This window comes from Podarcis muralis, chromosome 16 (assembly GCF_964188315.1).
Source record: "Podarcis muralis chromosome 16, rPodMur119.hap1.1, whole genome shotgun sequence".
NCBI lineage: Eukaryota > Metazoa > Chordata > Lepidosauria > Squamata > Lacertidae > Podarcis > Podarcis muralis.
Genome location: NC_135670.1, coordinates 29,333,882 through 29,361,617, shown reverse-complemented (window position 1 = coordinate 29,361,617; position 27,736 = coordinate 29,333,882). Strand labels below are relative to the sequence as shown.

The 27,736-nt window shown below is 45.8% G+C and overlaps 1 protein-coding gene across 1 annotated transcript in view; it reads left to right on the top strand.

Annotated features, from left to right (window-relative positions):
* The window catches only part of HIRA (histone cell cycle regulator), a 58,800-nt gene extending 33,246 nt beyond the window's left edge, over positions 1-25,554 (top strand). The window contains exons 13-25 of the mRNA XM_077920800.1: positions 1,106-1,191; positions 2,317-2,511; positions 4,387-4,557; positions 6,027-6,219; positions 7,522-7,623; positions 9,719-9,867; positions 10,483-10,644; positions 13,453-13,511; positions 13,901-14,006; positions 15,057-15,179; positions 16,162-16,325; positions 18,346-18,434; positions 22,447-25,554. Of these exons, the coding sequence (XP_077776926.1) occupies positions 1,106-1,191; positions 2,317-2,511; positions 4,387-4,557; positions 6,027-6,219; positions 7,522-7,623; positions 9,719-9,867; positions 10,483-10,644; positions 13,453-13,511; positions 13,901-14,006; positions 15,057-15,179; positions 16,162-16,325; positions 18,346-18,434; positions 22,447-22,563 (1,716 nt within the window). The 3' untranslated portion in view covers positions 22,564-25,554. The remainder of the gene's footprint in view (positions 1-1,105; positions 1,192-2,316; positions 2,512-4,386; positions 4,558-6,026; positions 6,220-7,521; positions 7,624-9,718; positions 9,868-10,482; positions 10,645-13,452; positions 13,512-13,900; positions 14,007-15,056; positions 15,180-16,161; positions 16,326-18,345; positions 18,435-22,446) is intronic.
* Positions 25,555-27,736: the final 2,182 nt, after the last annotated feature.

Here is a 27,736-nt window from a genome sequence, read left to right as displayed (position 1 = left end):
ACCTGAAACTGTTCCTAACCTGAGGTACCACTTTAGCTAATGGGGCCTCATGCTGCTGCCTAACAATTTCTGTTCTCATCATGAAGCTAAGTTCTTAATCTGAGGTACTATTTCTGGGTTAGCGGAGTCTGTAACCTGAAGCGTCTGTGACCCAAGGTACCACTGTACATTCTTTCTGCGTCACCACTGTGGGGCTCAGGAGTAATGTCACCCCTTCCCTGCAGAGCTGGCAGCCTCTCACCCTTTTTTGAACACCCTGGTGGAGTGTTCTCTCAGCCTCCTATCCTCTCCCCTCCGGGCAGCCCCTGCCATCCTCTGGTCTCTGAGCTGCCCCCCGCCCCGCCCCAAAGAGAGGTGCCTCCTCACACTGCCCCACAGGCGTCTGCAACTTGTCTGTCCATTCCCAACAGCAAGAGCTGGCGGACTTGCTGGCTGGGCTCCCTCGCCTGCTTGCTTGCTTACTCCAAGGCCGCCTCGGTTCCTAGCAACCAGCACCCCCTGGCTAGCCCCAGAGACACCATTCGCCTACAGAGTTTGCAGCCAAGGCTGCTGCAACAAACAGCTGTGCAAGCCTTTGAGAGGCAGAGACACAAGAGGGCATCAGAGAGAGGGAAGGAAGGAAAGAGGGACAGAGGCCAGTGTTGCCCGCAGCACCCCTGACCATCATTCAAGGCACCTCAGGGTGCCACTGCACGCGGGTTGAAAACCACCTATGATATTTAACATCTACATGAAACTGCGGAGTGGGCTTATCCAGAGTTTTGGACTTGGGCTCTCGGAGATTCAGCAGGCGTAATCAGTGCTAACTTTCAGACAGCTCCTCAAGCCTTTTTTTATGGCAATAGGCCTATTTACCTGCTCAAATTTTCTTACGATGAGCCGGCTATCATTATTATTTTGTATTCTCTTTATGGTACCTTACATTTTATTATAACCGTTTTATTGTAAAGGTCATATGCTGCCTTGTTGTTTTGTATGAGTGGGAGGGATAGAAGTATTTTAATAAACTGATAAAATGTCCAGTTTATAGACTTTTGATGCATTGCAATAGGCCTTTATAGCAATTACAAGCAAAAGTTCCAACAGCCATCTTTCCCCCCAACAGAATCTTTTAAAGAAACAAGTTGAGACTCGGACAGCAGATGGACGGAGAAGAATCACACCTCTCTGCATAGCTCAGCTGGATACTGGGTATGTATGTATGTGTGGATGTATGTGTGTATATATATATATATATATTCATCTTGCTCTATAGGCCGAGGGAGCTGCCGTTTGTCTGCAGACAGCTTCCGGGTCATGTGGCCAGCATGACTAAGCCGCTTCTGGCGAACCAGAGCAGCGCACAGAAACGCCATTTACCTTCCCGCCGGAGTGGTACCTATTTATCTACTTGCACTTTGACGTGCTTTCAAACTGCTAGGTGGGCAGGAGCTGGGACCAAATAAAGGGAGCTCACCCTGTCGCAGGGATTCGAACCGCCAACCTTCTGATCGGAAAGCCCTAGGCTCAGTGGTTTAGACCACAGCGCCACCTGTCTCTCTCTATCTATCTATATCATCTATGTATGTATCTATCTATGTATGAAATATAAAATGATAGATTTTATATTTTGTTCTGCTGAGATTTTCTTAAATCATTTGTACATTTAAAGAGAAACCATCTTGTCTTCCTGTTGTGAAAATACTTTTATCCTGCTCTGCAACTTGTCTTTTGATGTATGTACTTTTTCTAAGTTATTGCTGCTTCTTAAAGATTCAGGGTGAGAGTCAGCTAATGACTTATGTAAGCAGAAGCCCTGTGCAAGTTCTTCAGATAACCTAGACCTAAGCAGTTTAGGTTCTTTCAGGGTCTGCAGGCTGGTTGTTGCTGCTCACACCCTGGTAACTGCTAAACCCATTGACTACTGCGGTGCACTGTACCTGGGGCTACCCTTGGGAAGACTTCCCGAGAATTTCAAGTTCCCTGCATGAACTGGTAGCCTGCTACTGTTTCCGACACCACAAGGGTGGGGGGCAGTTGCTACAATGGTGAAAATGGCAAATCGAATGCAGCCATTTCTGATTGTGTAACTCAGATATGCTGAGAATCCCAGAAGGAGGTTGATGTACTCACCTCTGACTCTGCATGCAGCATAAATCTTTGTGCTGATGGAACATGCCTCTTAGTGCTACTTTACATACAATCTCTTCCCCCTTTTTATTATATAATTCAATGCATACATTTGTGTTTAAAATGTATACACCTTCGATTATGTGGCACGTATATAATCCAGCTAAACTCTTGACTGTTGTCTGTTTGTTTCCCCCCGAAAAACAGGGATTTTTCTACAGCTTTTTTCAATAGTATTCCTATATCTGGATCCTTAGCAGGCTCAATGATGTCAGCTTCTCAAACCAATCAGCTGATGTCACTAGATTACAATGCAACCAATATCCTCTGCACGTCTAAGCCTGCCTTAGAGCCGGTGGCAGTGAGTGTTAAACCAACCGAAGACGCAGCCAACAAAGATGGGTCAGTACTGGGCAACGGAGATCTCGTCTTCTTACTTTTTGTGACTTGGGGGCTCTGTCCATGTACTGCATGTCGGTCACTCTGCGACTCTTGTTAGCTATGATTTTGTGTTTCTGAACGAGCCCATCGCGGCAATAACTCTCATATTGCCTCTCACTGATCCTCAGTGATTTGAAAATGTGTTTGAAAAAAACTTTCTGTGTAATTCTAACAACGCAACAGAACGGGGGGGAAACATCTCTCTTGGAAATATGTTAAATGGTTATAGGGAAATAGACACCACTTAACCACTAATCATAAGCTGAGGCTGTGTACGAACAATGCGTTTAAAACACACAACAGCAACACCCCCAAGAATTCTGGGAATTGTTAAGGGTAACTCTGAAAGGTAAAACTACAGTCCCCAGGATTCTATTGGATAAGCCATGTGCTTTGAATGTATGGTGTATGTGTGTGCAGTCTTAACTTTGTGGGATTCTCAAAAGCACACACAGACCCATTAAGGGTTACACACCTGCTTGCACCACTTGCCAACTTTATAACATTTTAAGTTTGTCACAAAAATAGTCTAGGAACATAGTAAGTTGCCTTATATGGAGTCAGACCATTGGTCTATGTGGCAGTATCCCACACTCTAACACAATATCGGTTGGTATTATTTATCAGTTGTTTAAATACATAAGCTGGAGTCAGATACAGTAAACTCTATCCAGTGCAGTCAGGAATTCATGGTGATATAATCACCAGCCACTTCGTCAGAAGTGAGAAATGCAGAAAACACCAGCCGGATTTCCTACAACTGCTAGCATGCAAAGTGCTAGATGCAGAGGTGTCAAAAGTACCTTCATCACAAGCCTGGCAATTCTGGAACTATACCTGATGATCTGTTGGAAGTTGATAGTCTTTACTTTCCCTTTCTTATTTTAACTCATGTGCAACTACTCATTCCGCACGCGCATTTTATCGTTTCCTTTTTCATCTTTTAATTTTTGCCCGTTGTTATAATTGTTCTCCCTGTTTTATATACAGGGGTACCTTGGTTCTAGAGCGGCTTAGTTGTCAAACAAATCGGCTCCCGAATGCCGCAAACCCGGAAGTAAGTGTTCCGGTTTGCGAACGTTTTTCGGAAGCTGAACATCCCATGTGGCTTCCGCTTGAGTGCAGGAAGCTCCTGCAGCCAATCGGAAGCCACGCCTTGGTTTTTGAATGGTTTTGGGAGTCAAACGGACTCCCGGAATGGATTAAGCTTGAGGACCAAGGTACCACTGTAATTTCATTAAATGAAATTTAAAAATAACCTTCCCAAAGAAGTACCTGGAAGGCATGGGGAGGGACAAGGCAAGTCACTGGCTTCCAGTGGCTTCATTCCAGTTCTCTTCACTCAGCTGGAGGCCCCTCCAATTACCGTATTTTTCGCTCTATAAGACGCACCAGACCACAAGACACACCTAGTTTTTGGAGGAGGAAAACAAGAAAAAAATATTCTGAATCTCAGAAGCCAGAACAGCAAGAGGGATCGCTGCGCAGTGAAAGCAGCAATCCCTCTTGCTGTTCTGGCTTCTGGGATAGCTGCGCAGCCTGCATTCGCTCCATAAGATGCACACACATTTCCCCTTACTTTTTAGGAGGGAAAAAGTGAGTTTTATAGAGCAAAAAATACGGTACCCAGAGGGGCAGAAGGGGCCACTTTACCCAAGATGTACCATGTTAGGATGAAAAACAGCTTCCATCCTGGGGACTGAGGTGAAACATTGGGGATTGATGTCGCCATTTTCCACTGCTTCTGATCTTTCATTTTGGTGTTTTGTTGGCCTGTGGAACACCCCCCCCCAATATATATTGCCCTAACTCAGCTTTTTCTTCCTTTTTTTACAGTGTAAATGCTACCTCTGCTTCAGCTGCTCCCCCTGCATCTTCGCCCTCTGTGCTGCCAGCCTCTTCTAAGATAGAGCCAATGAAAGCATTTGATTCGAGATTCACAGAGCGATCCAAAGCCACCTCAGGGACTTCTGCCATAGCACACACAAATCAGATTGCCATAGACAGGTGAGGAATGAGCTGTGCCCAGGTGAGAGTGAAGGAGGAAATTCCACTTCCTCCAAAGTTGCATTTTCTTAAGACTCCGTTTTCTTGTTGTGTGGCCTGGTACATGCAAATGAACTTTCACTAACCCTTACCAGCAGGAAAAAAAATGTATATGGGCAATAACCATGGAAACCTGCACTGTGTCGCGTTATAGGAATGCAATAAATCAGCTAGGCAGAACATTATAACTAACCTTAGGCTACTGAGCAAGGAAGAAACAACTAATGAATAAGACAATTAATCAAAAGTTAATGAATGAAGACACTGAAGAATGCGTGTTTATTCAAAAGTTAATAAAGAAGGACATTGAAGAATGTATTCAATCACATATTATTAAAAATGGAAAGTTAGGGAGGGGTATTCAGAGGAGCTAGAGGGGTATTCAGAGGAGCGTCCTGCAGCCAATCAGAAGCTGCGCCGGACGTTTGGCTTCTGAAAATCGTTCGAAAACCGGATCACTCATTTCCGGGTTTCGATTGTTCAGGAGCCGATTTGTTCAGGAGCCAAGGCGTTTGAGATCTAAGGTACGAATGTACTTTGTCTGCCCTGAATTGTCCAGGCTTCCACTTCATTGGATGGCCCGGGGTTCTAGCGTTGTGAGAGAAGGGGGAAACGTTTCTCTATCCACTGTCCCAACACCATGCACAATTTTATATACCTCTATCATCTCTTATTTGCCATTTCTCTAAACTAAAAGTCTCCAAATGTTGTTTGAAAACGTGTGGATTTTTAATCATTAGGCCACTCCTACCACCACCGCCCACGAACCAGCCCAGACCCTGCCATCTTCATCTGAGAGACATGCCTGGCTCCATTTCTGTCAGCTGCTAAGTGCCAGGACAATTATTATCTCAGGCCTTCAGTTAATTAATGTCTCCTGTGGTTGTGCCCATCTTTTACTGGGGTCCTTACTAAGATGTTGCTGGATGAGCACCTTATGCATTTTCTGTTGTATGTGTCTTTAATTATTCCTCAGGTTTTAATTGGTTTTTCACGTGTGTAGTTTTTAATTTTTGTCAAGCCACTTCGCTTTTGTCATTTCAAAAAGCGACTGATAATTGAAATTATCACACATGGCTAATTGCTATGCTGTGTGTTTGGAGCAAATTCTCTCATCCTTGGTTCTCCAGATGTTGTTGGGACTACAATTCCCATCATCTCAACCAGCATGGCCAGTGGTGAGGGATGAAGAGAGTCGTAACCCAACAACATCTGCAGGGCCAACGTTTACCAATCCCTGAGTTAAAAGGGTCTTGGGTAGCAGGCTTGGAAAAGTCCCCTCTCTGCCTGAGACCTTGGAGCACCTTTGCCAGTCAGAGGAGATGGTACCTTTCTAGAGATACCAGGGCCACCTGCTTCCCCCAACCCTCTGCATTGCACCAGAAACTGCTTTTGAAACTTTGTCGAGTAACCCTGTGTTTCCCCTGCAGATTGAAGGAGCAGAACTCAATTAGGGAAAGCAAACCCAAGGATATATTGGAGAGTAGCAGCGACAGTGAGGAAAAGATCCCAGCCAAGCCTATGATTCTGTCCAAGCGTAAACTGGACCTTGAGGTAGAAAAGAAGAAGAAAGGCAGACCTCGAAAGGACTCAAGACTGATGCCCGTTACGCTAACGGTTCAGGTAACCGGGGTGCCTGTCATCTTCTCTTACTCATTTGCTTATGAAAAAAAATATTGATCTGTACTCGATTTGCATCCTGTCTTTTGACTGGCAACCTTGAAGTGGCACATCATTTACTAAATACACAAAGAGCTACTCTCAGCTACTCTCAGCAGCCAGAAACATCATAGCCAGACACTGGAGAGACCTGTCAGGAGTAAGCATAGACGAGGAGTCAGCAGATTTTTTTCAGCAGGGGGCCGGTCCACTGTCCCTCAGACCTTGTGGGGGCCCGGATTATATTTAAAAAAAAAACATGAACGAATTCCTATGCCCCACAAATAACCCAGAGATGCATTTTAAATAAAAGGACACATTCTACTCATGTAAAAACACGCTGATTCCCGGACCGTCCGTGGGCCGGATTTAGAAGGCGATTGGGCCAGATCCAGCCCCCAGGCCTTAGTTTGCCTACCCATGGCATAGACCAATGGTATCAGATAGTATGGGAAACAACCTTATTAAAAAAACTAACCAACAAACTGAAACTGACATGGGGGCAAATAGAAGAAGATGCCTTCACCCCGGTATGGTTCCCCTTTATCACATACACAGCGCAGCAAGACAATGACAAGAATCTGCCAATAGCATTCGAATCAATCTGGCTAACCTGATCCAAACACGCACACACGGAAACAAATTTCACCACAGCCAGTCAAAGACAACCAGCCACACCCTAGGCCACCCCCAACCTCTCTCACCCCCAAAGGAATACAAGCGAATAGTAAAGAGAACCCACACAAGTGACACTGACACAAAACCCCACACATACACTAAGCAGAATAGAAGCATTGCCACCCCACCCCACTCACCATCCCCCCTCCACCTCTTTCCCCCCTTTCTTCCTAATGTAACACTAATGTCTCAACAAATGAAACTGATCTGTAGAAAAATGTAACCTGAAAAAAGAGACATTGCACATACATTTGTAAACCAAGAAATCTTTAATATATATTTTTTTAAAAAATATGCAGATATGTAAAGAACTGTGAAAAAAACAAAAGAAAACTCTTGGTGGAGCAAGAGCAGGTGTTAAAAATGTCCCCTTCCCACTGAGAGCTTTGTGGAAAAGAATCTCCAGGAAGGAGAAAAGCAGGTGAAGTCTACAGCGTGCACCTGCTCCTTCTCCTTCTCTCTTTCCTGGATTCCTTTCCATAGACCGCTTGGTGGGAAGGCAACGGCTCCAGCTGGTGTTTGCAATTAAATGGACACAGGCGTCTTTACGCCGATCAGCCTGGTTGAGTTCTCCTTCTTGCCTTTCAGTCTCCAGCAATCCTGGCTTCTGAGAAGGACAGTGCTTGCCACAGTGCACCGCTAGCACTTAAACTGCCAACCCCAGTCCCTCAGAAATCGTTTGCATTGCAAGTAAGTGTTGGATAAAGAAAACCAAAAAAACTACACTGACTCTTCTGCAGTTAACGGCAGGTTAGTTCCAAGAGAAGCGCTAGGATCGGCATGGACAGCCAGCTGCGGAAACTCCGAGCATAAGGAGCGAAGTCTTCACAGTTTCCCAAGGCAGAGGTTCCCAGTAAAGTGGTTGGGGTATAAAAGGGATTGGGGAGAAGATGACATTTTGGTCTTCCTGCCGACAAGCCGGACCCATAGAACCATATTTGATCCGGACGTCCCCAGAGATAAGAAAAATGTATTCCTTTACGCAACAGCAGCGGCCAGAATACTGATTGCAAAGAACTGGAAGGGGGAGAAAATGCCATCATTATTAGAATGGCAAAGTAAACTCTGATTTTGTGGAAATGGAAAAAATGACGGCAACTATTAGAGGCCATTCAAATCAGAGAATAATTCAAGAGTGGGAGGGAGTGAAGGAATATATGAAAAAATATGGTTCTGGAACTGGAATAGGTAATGTGTAAAACGTGCAGGGGTAAGCAAGGAAATAATAAAAAATCAGCTGAACAATAATTAAATTATAACAACACAACAAGACGGAAGAAGTGAAAATAAAATAAAATAAGATCACACATGGGTGAAGGGGAACGGGGGTATAAGGGAATTTGAAAGATTATTTATAATATAAAAGCTTTAATATAAAATTTCTAACTGTGTTGTATTTCTATACAGCAAAGAGAAGTTTAGATTAATTGGGTATATTTTAATTTAGTTAATTATGCAATAGGTTTAAGTTAGAAAATGAATTTGATGTTTGTAATTTTTCTTTTCTCGGTTTTGGAAATAAAATTTAAATTCAAAAAAAGGGGGGGAACCATATTTGATCCGGCCAGCTTCCTCGTTTCAGCTCGTGCCTATTAAAAAGGATGGAGCTGAATCCCATATGCTTTATTTATTGCATTTCTAACCCACCCTTTTTCTCCAAGTTGCTCAGGGTGGCATACAGGGTTCTCCCTCTCCACATTTAATCGCCACAAACAACCTTGTGAGAGAGGTTCAGCTGAGAGGCAGCGACTGGCCTGAGGTCACCCAGTGACCTTCATCGCCCAGTGGGGATTTGAGCCCTGGTCTCCCAGGTTCATCCAACACTCTAACCACCACACCCCACTGCCTCTCTGTTAACTTGTCAGCTTGGTTCAGAACAACAGAGGTAGCGAGAAAACAAAGGGAAAAGCCAGATAATAGGTGGTTGCTAACTTTGGGTTAAAGTATCAGGTTAAATTACAAATGGTAGCATTTCACTTCCTTTGTAATGAGCCCTTGTTGCTAAGTATTGGTATAGCATGGAAGTTCAGATGTGCTGTTTTGCTGTATTATGCCCTAAATGATTTATTGGGGGTGGGATGTACTGTACAATTGTCCCTTGGCAGAATAATATTGGATTTGGATTTGGACTGCATTGACAGAGCAGATTAACTGTGCAGTCATACCTCAGGTTGAAGTAGCTTCGGGATAAGTATTTTCGGGTTGCGCACTGCAGCGACGTTACTTCCGGGTTTCGCCGCTCGTGCATGCACAGACGGTCAAAATGATGTCATGCGCATGCGCAGAAGTGGTGAATCGCGACCCGCGCACGCGCAGACACGGGTCACATTCGCTTCCGGATGCGAACAGGGCTCCAGAACGGATCCCGTTCACATCCAGAGGTACCACTGTACTTAAATGCTGTTCCTTACCTTTCCTGTCAAGTCTGCAGTTGTAAACTGCAGAGTGCTGTTCTTTAGGAGCAGTATGTAAATTTAACAAGCTAATAAAATATGGGAAGGGCCTGGTAATAATGGTGATTCTGAATAATGCTGCTGGCAGGCACTTTTAATAATGTTTCAGTTATTACTACATAATACAGTAGCTGCGAACGGGCTGGTATTTCAGATGAGCCACCGTGTTTGAGCAATGTGTGTCCTTAAATAAAGAATCTACCGTTTTCGATGCTGGATAACGGCACCTTCAAATTTCCAGGGTGTGTTGTTGTTTTTTAATTGTTTGGATTGGGATATATATTTGACTTTCTCCTGCTCAGCTTTCATTTTAAGAGAACCAACTTTTGCAGGTCAGCTCAGATCCCTCCATGTACATTGAAGTGGAGAATGAAATCACCACAGTGGGAGGTTCAAAACTCAGCAGGTTAAAGTGCAACCGGGAAGGAAAGGAATGGGAAACAGTTCTCACCAGCCGAATTCTCTCAGCAGCAGGAAGCTGGTGAGTGTGTGTGTGTGTGTGTGTGTGCGCGCGCATGTGCAAACACAGCCACAACCAGGCCAGGTTGAAGGCATCAACTTGGTATATAAAGCCCTTAATGTCTTGGCATCAGTTTACTCATGGGGTCACCTTACCCCATAATCACCTCTTCAGGCGCTGCGATCTGTGGAACCATCTTCTCAGTGCTCAGCGACCTCCTGTTCCCGTGCCCCCAATCACCAAGTCCCAAGGGCAGCTCTCTGACTAGGATAAAAACAAAATTAAAAATACATTCTGCGTGTTCCACCAGCTGATGGAATGCCATGTATTGATAACAGAAGGGCAGGATGGGAATGTCTTTCAGAAATATATTTTAGGTTTTCGGGTGGAAGCTGTCCCGTTCTCCCAAGCTTTCTCTGGGATGCAATTACAGAGATGTTTGTAGCTTTCCCCTCTTGTTTACCATGGAGGTCGGGTTGTGCTTTTTTAAAATGTGTTTTTATTTCTCACTTTCTTGTTGTGTTTTCGTTTTGTGCGCAAGCCACTTTGGGGACTGTTCATGCAAAGCTTGACGTGTCGGTCTTATTAAATAACTGGAAGTTCTGAGTTGATTTCTCTCCCCTGTCTCTTTTCCAGCAAGGTAGTGAGCGTTGCTTGTGAGAAGCGGACCCTGTCTGTGTTTTCGGCTTGCGGCCGCCGCCTTCTCCCTCCAATCGTCTTGCATTCGCCAATCTCCACTTTGCACTGCACGGGCTTCTACATCATGGCTCTCACCACGGCTGCAACCCTCTCCGTCTGGTAAGCACTAAGCTGTCATCGTTTCAGTGGCCCTCAGGAAGGTTACAGTCAACAGGTGCAGAGGGAGGAATCCAGCGAGTGCAATGGCAGTTGATTCATTTCAGCTTACCAAATGAAGCAATCCCCACTCTCCTTCCCTCTTACACTGTTCTTGGGATTCTCCCATCTCCCACAAGAGCCAATTTTGGGGGCAAGGGAGACAGCGGGGGGACCTCATTGTGCTAGCACAACTCCTTGCCTGAACTTCCTCTGGCATGACTCGTTTGTTAAACCTGACCCAGAGAAACAACAGAGAAAGGAGGTGTGTGGAGGCATGGGAAGCATATGTGATTATTTCCATTGCACTTACTTTGCAATAAGCACCAACATGCTGCCCATGGGCATCACTCTGCCTGCCAGTCCCTCCTCTGGCACCTGCAAAAGGTGTCCTTCAACATCCTGAAAGACCTACATTGGCTCCAGGTATGTTTCCGAGCACAAATCAAAGTCTTGGTGCTGACCTTTAAAGCTCTAAACAGCCTCGGCCCAGTATACCTGAAGGAGCGTCTCCACCCCCATCTTTCAGCCAGGACACCAAGGGCCTTCTGGCAGTTCCCTCCCTGCAAGAAGTGAGGTTACAGGGAACCAGGCAGAGGGCCTTTTCAGTATTGGCGCCCGCCCTGTGGAACGCCCTCCCATCAGATGTCAAGGAAATAAGCAACTATCTGACTTTTAGAAGACATCTGAAGGCAGTCCTGTTTAGGGAAGTTTTAAATGTTTGATTATTTTTTAAAATATATATATATTGTTGGGAAACACCCAGAATGGCTGGGGAAACCCAGCCAGATGGGCAGGGTATAAATAATCAATTGTTATCCCTTCTGAAATCCACAATATATGGGAGGCTGTTGGCTCCCTTCTTGCTCCCTTTGTTTTTGGACTGCCTCAGCCTCTCCTATACTGAGCATACCTATATTTTATTAGATGCCAGGACTGGACACCTACCTTCCATTGTGAGCAGAGCTGAGGTGCAAAGGGTTTCTCTCTGTGAGCAAGCATGGCGGCAACTGTAGGGTTAATGAGAGGGTTGGGGTGGAGATCTAGAGGGAGATCCTGGAAAAGGTGAATGAGGAAATAAAGAGAGGTGGTCACTCAGAGGCATTCCAGGAGGCAATTCTAGTTATAAGAGGCATCAAGGGAAAATTTGAGGAAGCAGGAGGCTTTGGGGTAGCTGAGGGTCGTATGTGTGGAGGAAACACCAAGGTGGAAAATGGACCTTGTTCAAGACTCGCTGAAAACAAGCTATCACTGACACCATCTCCCATGGGGGGATGGCCTTCTGGATCAGGCGAAGGGCCCATCTAATCCAGCATCGTGTTCTCACAATGGCTGGTCAGATGCCTGTGGGCAGCCTGCAAGCAGGACCTGAGCACAAGATCTTACTGCCTCTGATTGTGGAGGCAGAACATAGTCATTGTAGCTGGTAGCCATGGGTAGCCCTTATCCTCTAGACTTTCAGTAAGGTAAAGGGCAAAGGGACCCCTGACCATTAGGTCCAGTCGTGGCCGACTCTAGGGTTGCGGTGCTCATCTCGCTTTATTGGCTGAGGGAGCCGGCGTACAGCTTCCGGGTCATGTGGCCAGCATGACTAAGCCACTTCTGGCGAACCAGAAACTCAATTTACCTTCCTGCTGGAGCAGTACCTATTTATCTACTTTGACGTGTTTTCGTACTGCTAGGTTAGCAGGAGCAGGGACCGAGCAACGGGAGCTCACCCCATCGTGGGGATTCGAACCGCCAACCTGCTGATCGGCAAGTCCTAGGCTCTGTGGTTTAACCCACAGCGCCATCCGCGTCCTCTACAGCAGTGTTTCCCAACCGGTGTTCCGCGGCACACGAGTGTGCCGTGAGACGTTGCCTCGTGTGCCGCGAGATGCCTGGAGGGAGGCGGGCGAGTCGGGCGGCGAGAGGCGGGGCGGCGGCGGCGAGGAGAGGCCGCGCCTCCTGCTGTTGCCTGGCGCTCCTCCTCGCAGCCGGAAGCGCTGCCTGGGCGCCTCCGCGCGACTCTGCCTCGCTGGGTTTGGTCTCCCAGCAGAGACGGGTCACACGCGCCCCTCCCTCCCTCCCTCAGCCTGCGCGGAGGGAAAGCCAGAGAGAGGCATCGCTCCTGCGCGGCGGGAGAGGGAGCAGCCGGAGCGATGCCCCAAACGAACGCATGGGACCGGAGGGGAAATCCTCTCCGAGGCGGATTGAGCGCAGCTGAGAGAAGCCTTTCGAGGAGCTGCCGTGTCCCCTGGAAACCCCCTTCCCAGCTCTGCCTCAGCCGCCGCCGCCTCAGTTGCCGCCGTCCCTCAGTCCCTCGCTCTGCTGCCTCCTCCCACCCCCAAAGCTTGGAGGTTCCCCAGCAAGGGGGAGGGAAAAAACTTTCACTTTTGTGCGTCCCTCCCGGCGTGACGCTGCGCGCTGACGTCACGGGGCGGGGCTTTAATGGTGGTGTGCCGCGAGATTTTTTTTCAGTAAACAGGTGTGCCGTTGCCCAAAAACATTTGGGAAACACTGCTCTACAGGTTCTCAAAAGCAGGACCTGGTTCATTTCAGGCTTTCCCATGTGAGCCGGTGCCAATGAAGTGATAGCCCCCTGAATCTTACCAAGAATTATATTGGTGCGACACTTAGCATCCTATGAGACTGGTGCCAACGTTCCAGCGGCAATTCCTTGCTTTTCAGTTTTAATATTTTACCGTGCCATGTTTCAGTTTCTCCCTTTGCAGAAATGCCTCTTCTGTGTTTTGCTGAACTGAAATGCCATTCCCTTTCTGTACTTTCCAGGAATGCTCAAAAACAGGCAGTAGTGGTGAAAGACGAGTCCCTGCAAACAATTTTAGCAGGTAACGAAATTATTTCCAGTTAGGGGTGCTTTGTAGTGCTATGCATTAAACCAGGCATGGGCAGACTCGCCCCTCCAGATGTTTTGGGACTACAACTCCCATCATCCCTGACCACTGGTCCTGTTAGCTAGGGATGATGGGAGTTGTAGTCCCAAAACATCTGGCAGGCCGAGTTTGCCTATGCCTGCATTAAGCATCCTGTGTGGTCAAAACACCTCACCCTAACACTTCATGGCCACTTCTCCCCCTACTCCTTCTCCTTTTCATCCCCCTCCACATTTATTTTCTTTAGACATGATGGATTCTACCCAACTAAGCTCTACCCAGACTTGTAACCCTGCTATGACTTTGCTCCAAGGAAGTCTCATTATCTGATTTGATTTTTATAGGAAGCGAAACAACTGTGTCTCAGATCTTGTTGACACAGCATGGCATCCCTTTAATGAACATGTCTGATGGAAAAGCCTATTGCTTTAACCCTTCTCTGTCTTCTTGGTAAGCACCTAAAGGAGGGGGGGGAATGGGTTTGTTGAGTGCGTTCCTTTGTCCAAGGGGGGAAGCTCTAAACTTGAAAGCCAACCTTTGCTTATTTGTTTATTTAGAGCATTTGTACCTCGCTCTTCAGCCAGTGTAGGCTCCCGGCATGTCTTGCATATAATCAATTAAAACAAGACAGTTCCTGTCTGTAGGCTTACAGTATTAAAAGAGAGAAAGAGAGAGAAGACACAAAAGGGGAAACAGGCAGGGAGGGAAGTTGGGGGAATCAAACTCAGGCACCTGTTCTTAAACAGCTGTTCTTCCAATGATCTGCTGGCACGGTTTGGGGGCAAGAGGTGCCTGATGGAGCCGGGCTTTTATCAAAGCCAATGGAATGAACCCTTCTTCTCATCTCTTCCTCTGAGGCAGTCTGCTGGAGTGGCAGACTGCCCCCGTCCCAGGTGACAGGTGAGGTAGAAGAGGCCTGATGGGGACGGCCTCGTTTGTGACCCTCTGCTTTACCCAAAACATGTTTGCAAGCCACAATTTCCTGCCTAAGCAAACAGCTTTGAGCACTTTGGGTTGAGACCCTAGGTAAAGGTAAAGGGACCCCTGACCATTAGGTCCAGTCGTGACCGACTCTGGGGTTGCGGCGCTCATCTTGCTTTATTGGCCAAGGGAGCCGACGTACAGCTTCCGGGTCATGTGGCCAGCATGACTAAGCCGCTTCTGGCAAACCAGAGCAGCGCACGGAAACGCTTTTTACCTTCCCGCTGGAGCGGTGCCTATTTATCTACTTGCACTTTGACGTGCTTTCGAACTGCTAGGTTGGCAGGAGCAGAGACAGAGCAACGGGAGCTCACCCCGTCGCGGGGATTCGAACCGCTGACCTTCTGATCAGCAAGCCCTAGGCTCTGTTGTTTAACCCACAGTGCCACCCGCGTCGGTTGAGACCCCACTTGTATATAAATATTAAAACTAAGTAAATATCCCCCCTCTCATTTCAGTTTAATCCCCTCCCCACCCCCTCCTTTTTAATCACCTCCAAATCTTTTTTTGTCTTTCCAGGAACCTTGTTTCTGACAAGCAGGAGACTCTAGCGCAATGTGCGGACTTCAGGAACAGTTTGCCATCACAGGAGGCTATGCTGTGTTCAGGACCGTTAGCTATAATACAAGGGAGAACGTCTAAGTATGGACTTACTAAGCCTCGTCTTTTTGTTATTGTTGATGCCTCCCCAGTAGTTTCCGTGGCGTTATCCCTGGCAAGTAGCCGAATTTTGCATAGCTGGGGGCTAGTTTATTCCTCAAGGTTCGCACGCCCTTCTCACTTGGTGCAAAACCTAATTGTGAGAATCTAGAGCCACAAAAGCATAGAGCCACTGCCCTACTGGATTGGATTAAAGGTCTTTTTAGTCCCGCATTCTGTTCCCATCTGGAGGGCCAGGGAATAAAGACCAAGTGTGTGTAACTGAAGTAACTGAATAAAGGTAAAGGACCCCTGACCATTAGGTCCAGTCGTGACCGACGTTGGGGTTGCGGCGCTCATCTCGCTTTGTTGGCCGAGGGAGCTTCCGGGTCATGTGGCCAGCATGACTAAGCCGCTTCTGGCGAACCAGAGCAGTGCATGGAAACACCGTTTACCTTCCCGCTGGAGCGGTACCTATTTATCTACTTGCACTGCCGTGCTTTCGAACTGCTAGGTGGGCAGGTGCAGGGACTGAGCAACGGGAGCTCAGCGCCACCCTCGTCCCTTAAGTAATTTAATAGTCACCCCCTGTTTACCCTGGTGCCCTTTTTCCTTCCTCTGTTGTCTCACTCCTCTCTCCCTTTACGCCGTGAGCTGTTTTGGGTAAGGACCTGCCCCTCTTTGTGAAGCACCATCTACAGGGACGATCCAGTATTAATGGCAATAATTCAGAAGCATCTGCTATTGTTGGCTTGCCATTACAAGCACAAATAGCTTCTGGCTCATGCAATCCTTCGTCCCCCTCCATTCCCGATTTGTGAGCGGAAGCTTCTGATCTCTTGGCGAAGCTGTGTGGAGGTGGAGCAGGGAAGAGAGAGAGTGAGCTCAAGGTTGCTGTTGAGTACAACATAGATACGGACACTTACAGTTGAAGCAGTTGCTTCTTCGCTTCTGAAAACATTCCTGTCACTGCTCTTCATTGCAGCTCCGGGAGGCAAGCGGCAAGATTGTTCTCCATGCCTCATTTGGTGCAGCAGGAAACGACTCTGGCGTATCTGGAGAGTCAGGTAGCTGCAGCGCTGACTTTACAGTCAAGTCACGAATACCGCCACTGGCTCCTTATCTATGCACGGTATCTAGTTAATGAAGGTGAGGCTCCGAGTGTGTATGTATGTACTTCTTTGAGCAAATTTAACAAAAGAAAGAAGGAAGGAAGGAAGGAAGGAAGGAAGGAAGGAAGGAAGGAAGGAGGGAAGGAGAAAAAAGAGAAAACATTAGCACACTTTAATGAACATTAATATATCCCTCTCGCTTTAGACATATATAAGTTGATAGATATTTATTTAATTATTAGATTTTATATACCACCGTTCATCAGAAGATACCAGGGCGGTTCACAAGATAAAAATTCAAGATAAAAAAGCACAAATAAATGGTTAAAACAGAAACAGTAAAGCAATATCCCCCCCATCCCACAAACACATTTAAAAAGCTGTAGAATATGAATTGTCCGAAAGCCTGCTTGAAGAGGAACGTTGTCACCTGGCACCTAAAAATATATATGCCATCCCGATTTCCTGGCAGGTATCCAGACAAAATTGACATCTGTAAGAAGTGCATTAAAAATAGCAAGGGCAGTCAGCTCCTTAGACCATCGCAGAATAAATGGTGGGTGTTTGCCCTTCCGGGTTTGCAAAAGTCACTTGGCGGCCACAGGGGCTTGCAAAATCCACTTTTGCTGTCCTGCCATTAGGGTTGGGTTGTTTACACTGCAGTAGTGAGTACAGCAGCACTGGTAGATACCTTTCCCTCCCCCCCCCCCCCCCCAGTTTCTCTCAATGCTGCTTATGCATCTCTCGTTTGAGAGTTTTCGTCCCCAATTCACCTTTGTTGCCTTAGCCCCCTGGTCAGCACCATGGTCAGCAACTGGTCCCTCTCCTTATGCGGTGAGTTGCTGCAAACTGACCCTCAAGGAACTCCTGCCCCTACAGACCCTCCCAGATATTATGATGAGCAGAGGGGCTCTGTGCTGCCCTCAGAATTTTGGGTGGAGTAGAGGTGGCCAGGAGAGCCGCTAACTTGTCTGATTCCCTCTCCAAGAGGTGCATCAGGAACCATCATTACAGTGGTACCTCTGGATACAAACTTCGTTCCGGGGGTCCATTCTTACCCCAAAACATTCGTACCCAGAGGTGCGCTGTTCTGCGCAGGCACGGGCAGCGGTAGCCCGCTTCCGCACAGGCGCCGGCAGCGGAAACCTATCCTTTACAGTCATACCTTGGGTTACAGATGTTTCAGGTTGCGTTTTTTCAGGTTGCAGACCACCGAAATCCGGAAGTACCGGAACGGGTTACTTCTGGGTTTCGGCGGTTGCGTATGTGCAGAAGTGCTAAATTGCACTTTGTGCATGCACAGAAGTGCCGAATCGCAACCCACGTGTGCACAGACGCACCATTGCGGACGTTGCAGTTTGCGAACGTGCATCCCACACGGATCACGTTCGCAACCTGAGCATCTACTGTACTTCCAGGTTTGCTGCGTGCGTAGCCCAAAGCATTCGCAAAGGGGGCAGTTCATATCCAGAGGTACCACTGTATGTAGTTTCTGTTATATGTTGAAGATGAACCTCTTTACCCTTGTCTTTGACACCAAACATGCATATTTTAAGGACCCACCTTATTCCCATGACTCTCAATTTGTCTTAAACTGTTTTACATACTGTGTTTTTAAATTGCTGCACCCTACCCTGGGACCTTATGGTGCAGAGCAGGCAATAAATCAAATCTAATAATAGTAAATATGCTTGGATTCAACTGAAGCAATTCAGCTGCCTCTGAGTATTTTTCTGACATTAATTTGGCTAGCTCAGTCACAAAGTCAGTCCTTCAAAGAATGGAATAATATGCAGTGTCACTATCCATTTCTGGCAGACAATAGACAGAACCTTAACTGTCATGAACATGGATGGTCAACTTTAAAAAACAAAAACCAAGTTCATAACAAATTCTTAGCTGTGTCTTCTTGTTTCTGTCCTATTTCTTACTCAAGCAATTTACTTTACTCCTGGGAAACTTGTAAGGGCTGCCCTCACTACATTCTGCTATATGATTTATGCAAAGGATTTATTGTGATGCCTCTGAACACGATTTCACCTTCTGTCTTTTATCAGGGTTTGAATATCGATTGCGGGAATTATGCAAGGATTTATTGGGTCCAGTCCACAGCTCAGCTGGAAGTCAGTGGGAAGCAACTGTTGTGGTAAGGTGGCTTCCTTTCAGAACAGATTACACAAATTCCTTGCCTCTCTCTCTTCCTTTGCGAAGCGGCACAGTTACCAAGGAGAAGGTCCAAAACATACAGTCCTGGCATTCTGACAGTCCAGCCACTCATCAAACAAGCAATCATTTATCATACAGTCACAGACCCACCCACTCCCCCAAAACAGAGCAGAGAAAGAATAAAATCACACTTCTTTAAAATACAGTACAAGGCACATGGTGAAACATATACATATGGGTTACAAACTACTAAATAAGAGCATCATATTCCAATATTAGCCAATAAAAGTTTCAGGTACCATTCTGGTGTCCTTCCTGGGTGATCCTGAAAAGAGGTGGCGAAGTAGCCTATAACATTCCACTCCATGAACGTCACTTTCAAAGAAAACAGGACCCAACTTTTCAACTACTTCACTTGCAATGGGACACAGACAGCCCTTATCTGGGACACTTGGATGACGCCCTTCCAATATTGCTGAAGGGAGACACTTATATCTGCCTTTAAAATAGATGGCGATACTTGGGGATAGTCAAATTACCTAGCAGTAGAATAAAAACCCATTATCTCCATTCAGGCGACAAGCGACAAAATTGAACTTCATGAACTCAAAATTGAACACAGTAGTTTTACCCAGGCGTTCCTTTGCTCACAAACTGCATCATTGTGTCCTGGGAGGCTGAAATTTTCTACTACTCTCTTGTGAATACTGTCCTTCCTGATGTCAGATCTGTGCCCTTTCTCTTGCCACTGAGAATTGTATTGGTTGAGAGCTACAAATTAATGTTATTTTTGTAAATATACATATATATATAAACAAAACAAGGAAAAGCATACGTGTTAATAGTCAGTACTGCCATCCCTTTAGTTGACGAGAGGCTTTTAATGTGTTTTAATTTGTTGGAAGCTGTCTACAGTGTCTGGGGCAACCCAGTCAGATGGGGGCACATAAAGAATAATTAGTGATTACTGTCAAACCTCGGTTGTCGAACGTAATCCATTCCGGAAGCCCGTTCGGCTTCTGAAATGTTCAACAACCAAGGTGCAGCTTCCAGTTGCTTGCAGGAGCTTCCTGCACCCAAGCGGAAGCCGTGTCAGATGTTCAGCTTCCAAAAAACATTCAAAAACCAGAGCATTTAGCTCTGGGTTTTCGGCGTTTGGGAGCCAAAACATTCCAAGACGGAGACATTTGGGAGCTGAGGTTTGACTGTATATTATTATTTTCTAGGGTTTTTTTCCCTATGAAGAAAGAGAAGGAAACCCAGCTACCCAAGGCATGGCTCACTTGTCTTTGAGGGCTAATAGTCCCTTATTTTCAACCAGTTAATTCACAGCTTTCCAGTCTCTGTGTTGCGACACGTTAGTGTGTAGGTGGCAGTGTGTAGGTGTGTCACGCAAACGTTTCCCGTCTTCTCCTGGGGCTGGAAAGGGGTTAGTTTAATGTCCTGTTTGCTAGTGTTGTTGTTGTTTAGTCGTTTAGTCGTGTCCGACTCTTCGTGACCCCATGGACCAGAGCACGCCAGGCACCTCTGTCCTCCACTACTTCCCGCAGTTTGGTCAAACTCATGCTTGTAACCTCGAAAACACTATCCAACCATCTCGTCCTCTGTCGCCCCCTTCTCCTTGTGCCCTCCATCTTTCCCAGCATCAGTGTCTTCTCCAGGGAGTCTTCTCTTCTCATGAGGTGGCCAAAGTACTGGAGCCTCAGCTTCAGGATCTGTCCTTCCAGTTGAGCACTCAGGGCTGATTTCCTTAAGAATGGATGCGTTTGATCTTCTTGCAGTCCATGGGACTCTCAGGAGTCTTCTCCAGCACCATAATTCAAAAGCATCAATTCTTCGGCGATCAGCCTTCTTTATGGTCCAGCTCTCACTTCCATACATCACTACTGGGAAAACCATGGCTTTAACTATACGGACCTTTGTTGGCAAGGTGACGTCTCTACTTCTCAAGATGCTGTCTAGGCCTGTCATTGCCCTTCTCCCAAGAAGCAGGCGTCTTTTAATTTCGTGGCTGCTGTCACCATCTGCAGTGATCATGGAGCCCAAGAAAGTAAAAACTGAATTACTGTGTTGCGAAACGATGCATGTCTAAAAAGCGTGTCGCCAACGTGAAGAGTTAGGAAAGCTCTGAGTTAATTTGATGGCGAGGCCGGGAAGCGGAAGCCACCTGCCTCTCCAGTGCAGGACCCGATTTGTCTTATGTCGGGAGGCAACAACAAGCATGTTGCTGGCTGCTCCCAGGGATGAGCAGTTGGGTCCTGTTCCCCCACCTGCCTACCTGTGTGATTATCCTTGCGCATGTATGTGAGCCAGTGCCTGCTTGGGAACATTATGCATCAATTTATTGTCTCTGAGTGATATGAAGCACTTTCCAGCACAACTGTGACCCTCTAGTTTTTCATGCAAGACATCCTCCATGTAGCCACATACTTTGGGACAGTTGACGCAGAAAGAGAAAGCCCCCAATTTGCACAAACCCATCATAGCTATAGGGACGCGGGTGGCGCTGTGGTCTAAACCACTGAGCCTAGGGCTTGCCGATTGGAAGGTCGGCGGTTCGAATCCCCGCGACGGGGTGAGATCCCATTGCTCGGTCCCAGCTCCTGCCAACCTAGCAGTTCAAAAGCATGCCACTGCAAGTAGATAAATAGGTACCACTCCGGCGGGAAGGTAAACGGCGTTTCTGTGCGCTGCTCTGGTTTCGCCAGAAGCTGCTCAGTCATGCTGGCCACATGACCTGGAAAAACTGTCTGTGGACAAACGTCGGCTCCCTCGGCCAGTAAAGCGAGAGGAGTGCTGCAACCTCAGAGTCATTCGCGACTGGACTTAACTGTCAGGGGTCCTTTACCTTTTATCGTAGATATACAGGTGATTCCCCACTTACACGGGGGAGAGAACCCTCCAAACACCCTTGAAATGCCCTCTCTGCCACTGTCTCTCCAATCCAGATTTTAAAAACCCATACACTGTACCAAAAATATCTACAACTGGAATTGAAGCTCTGGGGCTGGCAGAAGGCTGGAGGGCACACACAGTTGTTGCTGCTGCGCTACCGCACACATTAGATGTTAGGTGGGGAGGCTTAGCAGCCTAAACAAAGCCCCACTGAGTGTCCAGTCTCTTCTCTGTCCTTACTGATGTCCTCTTTGGGCTTTGTGGAACATCTCCTCGCAAGCCACAAGGACTCCAGCTCTCCTCTTCCATTTCCTGGTATGAATTAAATTACAGTGGTACCTCGCAAGACGAATGCCTCGCAAGACAAAAAACTCGCTAGACGAAAGGGTTTGTTTGTTTGTTTTTGGTGTTTTTTTTTAGCTGCTTCGCAAGACGATTTTCCCTATGGGCTTGCTTCGCAAGACAGAAACGTCTTGCAAGTTTGTTTCCTTTTTCTTAACACCGTTAATACAGTTGCAACTTGACTTCGAGGAGCAACTCATAGAACGCGGTGTGGTAGCCTTTTTTGAGGTTTTTTAAGCTTTTTGAGGTTTTTGAAGCTTTTCCAAAACTTTCCCGGCACCGTGCTTCGCATGACGAAAAAAATCGCAAGACGACAAAACTCGCGGAACGAATAAATTTCGTCTTGCGAGGCACCACTGTACCGTATTTTTTGCTCTATAAGACTCACTTTTTCCCTCTTAAAAAGTAAGGGGAAATGTGTGTGCGTCTTATGGAGCGAATGCAGGCTGCGCAGCTATCCCAGAAGCCAGAACAGCAAGAGGGATCGCTGCTTTCGCTGTGCAGCGATCCCTCTTGCTGTTCTGGCTTCTGGGATTCAGAATATTCTTTTTCTTGTTTTCCTCCTCCAAAAACTAGGTGCGTCTTATGGTCTGGTGCGTCTTATAGAGCGAAAAATACGGTAGTTGTTTCCCAGTGTGCATACGTGGTTGTACATATGTCAGTCACAAGTGGGGAGTCTCCTGTAATCCCACAATCAAACTCTGGTATTTGCCGTGTGATGGACATTAAAGGATTTATTTTCCTTTCCCATGCAGGGCTTACGCAAGCGAGAGCTCCTCAAGGAACTGCTTCCCGTCATCGGTCAGAACCTTCGTTTGCAACGGCTATTCACCGAATACCAAGAACAGCTAGATATCTTGAGGGACAAGTAAGCGCCTCTGCAGATCTTTCTCTGGCCTAAGGAAAAAAGAAACCAATGGCAGAAAAGCATTCATAACAGGTGGAAACGGAAGGGGCCATAGTCAGAACGGAATACTCCTGGGAGAGATGCGAAGAAGAACCAGGCCCGAGGTGTTTTAATGAGCAAAATACTGATGATTTTTTGAAAGGAGGTGACAAGAGGAATGTGTGGGGGAAATGGGGATGAACAGAGCATGCTTTTGCGCCACCACCCCTCCCCGTGTGGAATTTGAGCATCGCTACCGTGGCCTGTGGCCGCCATGGAAAAGTTCTGGAGAATGTCCTTCAGGGGTCCTTTTGATTCTAGATCTCATAGGGACAAATATCAAAGAGACTACCTGGGGAACCAGTTGGGTTTTGGATATCCCGTGAAAAGCACATTACAAGAAGATAAACTGAAGATCTTATTAACCCTCATTCTAGGGTTCTTTGCTAAGGATTTATTGAGGCTCTGTCCTATATTTGGGTTATATAAGAAGAAGCCCCATAAAAGAAAAATTCATAAAATACTTAAGGAATTATGCAGCCAACAGACTCTCTTAACTGTGAATAACAATAAAAATTAAAAAAAAATAATAATATTACAGGCTGTTCTATCACATGGACTATTTTTGTACTAGAATTTGCTAACTTGTAATATGAAATTTTATTTGGCCAATAACCAGAACTCCCCGCCCCCTTTACCCAAATCACCCTGGTTGTAATGAAACGTAACCCATTAATTATGACAGCTATATTGCTGAATAACTGTACCAAAATTAATGTCATCTGGTTTTTAATTTTTAACTATTTGTAAAAGGCATTTGTGGGGGAGGTGGGATGGGGAGGTAGCTGAAAAGGGAGGGGCTGGGCTTTTGGGGGAGGGGTTTTGTAAGTACAAATAATAAATGAACATTGCATTGATCTAAGAACAAAGTGGAAGTTCTTGTGCTGCTTGTAGTAGCATTAAACTGTACGGGCCACAGCCTGTTTAAAACAAAAACTGAATGCAGCCTTTGTTTTCAGTCGGTAGTCATTTGTACAGTCATACCTGGGGTTACAGACGCTTCAGGTAGTGGGTTTTCGGGTTGCACATTGCGCCGAACCCGGAAATACTGGAATGGGTTACTTCCGGGTTTCGGCGCTCGCGCATGTGCAGAATCAGTAAGTCATGATTGCGCATGTGCAGAAGCGCTGAATCGCGACCTGCGTGTGCGCAGACGCGGTGCTGCAGGTTGCAAACACTGTGGGTTGCAAACGTGCCTCCCACACAGATCACGTTCACAACCAGAGTGTCCACTGTATGTATTTCATCTGTGGGTCATCACTGAAGCATCTTTACAAACCAAGCCTGAAAAGGGAGGGAGGAAGCTATATCGCACAAACACACAAGTATTGGGATTACATAGATAAGTTGGTCATAAATAATTTTAGAAGAGGCATTCATGGTAGGCAATAGCTGTATTTGTTTAGCTGTAAGCTGTAATAAAACAGAGAGCAATAATAATAATAAAAAATAAAAAGTTTGAGCCAAAAATACACTCTTAATTTCCCGGTCATCAGTGTAGGTAAAGACACAAGCAAAGTACAGTAACTGCATTTTTAAAAAAAATTTTTTTTTTTTTGCTGTTTGATAATGAAAACAAACTCTCTAGGTGTGACTAGGTTCCTGCAACTAAACTCCTAACAAATATTTTTGACAGGGATCTTTATATAAAGAACAATATCCTTTGTGGTGGTTTCACACATTGCACAAAAATACAGTTCAAGGGTTTCTTTTTTATAACAGCCATCCAAAAAAGCAGAGAGCATGACATTATATCTTTGTTCTATAAAAGCGATTCTGTGAGTAGCTACAGTTATTAGATCCAAATAGTTAGCTTGCCAATGATCTGGCTGAATGCATGGAATGGATAAAGAGCATATCAGCCAGTCTTGCCCATACACAAGAAGGATTGGTTGTGGTTTAGACATAGGCTGGCTCTCAGTCAGCTGACTCTCAAGAGTATATAGCAAGTGTATAGGTAAAGGTAAAGGGACTCCTGACCATTAGGTCCAGTCGTGACCGACTCCGGGGTTGCGGCGCTCATATCACTTTACTGGCCGAGGGAGCCGGTGTACAGCTTCCGGGTCATGTGGCCAGCATGACTAAGCCACTTCTGGCGAACCAGAGCAGCGCACGGAAACGCCGTTTACCTTCCTGCCGGAGTGGTACCTATTTATCTACTTGCACTTTGACGTGCTTTCGAACTGCTAGGTTGGCAGAAGCAGGGACCGGGCAACGGGAGCTCACCCCATCGTGGGGATTCGAACCGCCGACCTTCTGATCGGCAAGTCCTAGGCTCAGTGGTTTAACCCACAGCGCCACCCGTGTCCCTTTGGCAAGTGTATACAGGGCGACTATTTACTTTTGGAAGTTAAGGGGCAAACCATTAGCTACAGAAACCAATCACTGGGCAGGGTTAACATTCAGTTACACATATTTAACCACCGAAGTTTGGCATTCATGGTATTTTGTTAGGTGGTCTCCGCTACAAGTGGCACAGCATATTCTGGGCTGCTTCATGAAGAAAGGCAGGATAAAAATTGAATTGGGCCTAGGGCCCCATTCCTTCATAAGAAGAGCTGTCTCATAGCATGTCAGACTATTGGCCCATCTAGCTCAATACTGTCTACCAGTGTTCCTCAAAAGTGGGTCCCTAGCTGTTGTTGAACTACAGCTCCCACCATCCCTAGTTAGCAGGACCTGCGGTCAGGGATGATGGGACTTGTAGTCCAACAACAGATGGGGAGCCACGTTTGAGAAACACAGGTACACTGACTGGCAATGACTCCCAGTCCTATCTGGAGATGGAACCCAAGACTTCTATGCAAAGCAAGATGATCTACCAATTGATACATTGGCCTTCCCAAATGGCCATCAAATAACCCATGCCATGTATAAACTTGAACCCAGTTAAATAAACCAATTATAAAACATAGAATGGCTCTCCATTTTTACACCTGTGATTTAACAAAAAAATATACTGTATTTATGTTGCCTTTGATTTTATAGCTTGTTTTATGTTTATATTGATTTTTTTAAAAATAATTGTAAGCTATCCAGGTATCCCTCGTGGGTAACCTAACATGTGGGTGGAGTTAGAGGCAAAAGTAGAAACAATGAATACCCCCTTCCTACTCATTCCAACATGTTTTGCTCTTATTGGCATGAGGGTGCCATATTTGACAGAGTCTTGCAGCCACAGAAAGTGTAGGCTCAATGTGATTCAGTGCCTTCTCATACAGCACACCCTTCTGGGTGTGTGGGTGCATCTTTGTAGTAGTCCATAATGTATTGGGGGGGGGGTGTACATCCCTAGCTCCTTTTTCATTCAATAAATATTTTGACTATTATTGGCATAGGTTTGCATACATGACAGAGACTTGTGATGAAGGAAAGCATTAGGCTGGATGTAGTTCAGCATCTTGAGAGTCTTGAGACTCTTGAGAGTCCCATGGACTGCAAACCTATCCATTCTTAAGGAAATCAGCCCTGAGTGCTCCCTGGAAGGACAGATCCTGAAGCTGAGGCTCCAATAATTTGGCCACCTCGTGAGAAGAGAAGACTCCCTGGAAAAGCCCCTGATGTTGGGAAGATGGAGGGCACAAGGAGAAGGGGACAACAGAGGACGAGATGGTTGGACAGTGTTCTCAAAGCTACCAGCGTGAGTTTGACCAAACTGTGGGAGGCAGTGGAAGACAGGAGTGCCTGGCACGCTCTGGTCCATGGGGTCACGAAGAGTCGGACACGACTAAACAACAACAACAAAAAGTTCAATATCATCTGCCTTAGAGAGTGATCTAATATTTCTACTAGTATTTAGTAAACATAGCTGAAATGTTGAAACTACCACACTTGCCAGATATTCATTTCCACCCCTATCCTTTAATTGATACTAATGAACTTACAAAATGGGGGGGGGGGATTCACCCATCAATGAATTCTTGCCCTTAGATAATAACCCTCTCTAGCCACTAGAGCATGATCATTCCTGATTGGGCTATTGGCAGTGGCAGGTTGAGTTTATTTCTTTAATACTTCTCCAAATCTTTTTCTTTTAATGTAATATTTTAAATATGTTTTATTAAGGTGATTTCAGTTAAAATAAATAAAGTGATACAGAAAAAAGAAGGAAAAGAGAGGAAAAAACCAACAGCAAAGACATGTATAAAAGCGAAAATATGCAAAAAAAAAAAAGCAATATATGATATTCCCATACATTCTTGTATAAATTGGTATAGTGTTATTGTCCTAGTGCTTATATAAATGCTAATAGCCTACTACATTTTGTATAAACTTATACTTCTGCAAATCTTGTGGTTCCTCCAAGCCTGTTGGCATATATGTCTCTCTTGATAATGGCTATATAAGGATACTCAAGAGAACGGATTTTGGGAGCCCTTGCAATATATTAATTCCCAACTGTGGCCTCTGGACTACCAGGGGCTTCATTCAGTTGGTGTGACACATGTCTGCATTAAACACACAGTTTGGTTTTTAATTGTATTTTTAGAGCTTCATTTATTTATTGCAATCTGAACTCTCTGGAGTACAAACAGCAAAATCAAATATCTTTAATACGGTCAATGACCAGGAAAGAGTACAAACAGCAAATACGCTAAAAGGTTTTCAATAGTTTTCAATTGTATTTGTATTGCTCAATTGTATTTGTGTTGCTCCTTTTAGCGAGTACAAACAGCAAATACGCTAAAAGGAGCAACACAAATACAATTGAAAACTATGCATGTTGCCATTGCCACGAGAGGCAGAAAAACCATGAAAGTGGTCCTACCACCAAACCACCAACTGGTGGCCCGAAGGAGAAAAAATTGTGAGTAAACCACTCACTTTCACACAGGGCTATTATTGCTGAGTATTCATTGTGCAGAATAGTGATGGCCGAAAGAGGAGCCGAAAGAGACACCTATGCTTATTTTATATGCCCAGGAAATGTGATTCCCAAGCTTGCTTGCTTGCTTGCTTTATCTATCTATCTATCTATCTATCTATCTATCTATCTATCTATCTATCTATCTATCTATCTATCATCTATCATCTATCTATCTATCCAGGGCCGGATTTAGGTGTGATGAGGCCCTAAGCTACTGAAGGTAATGGGGCCC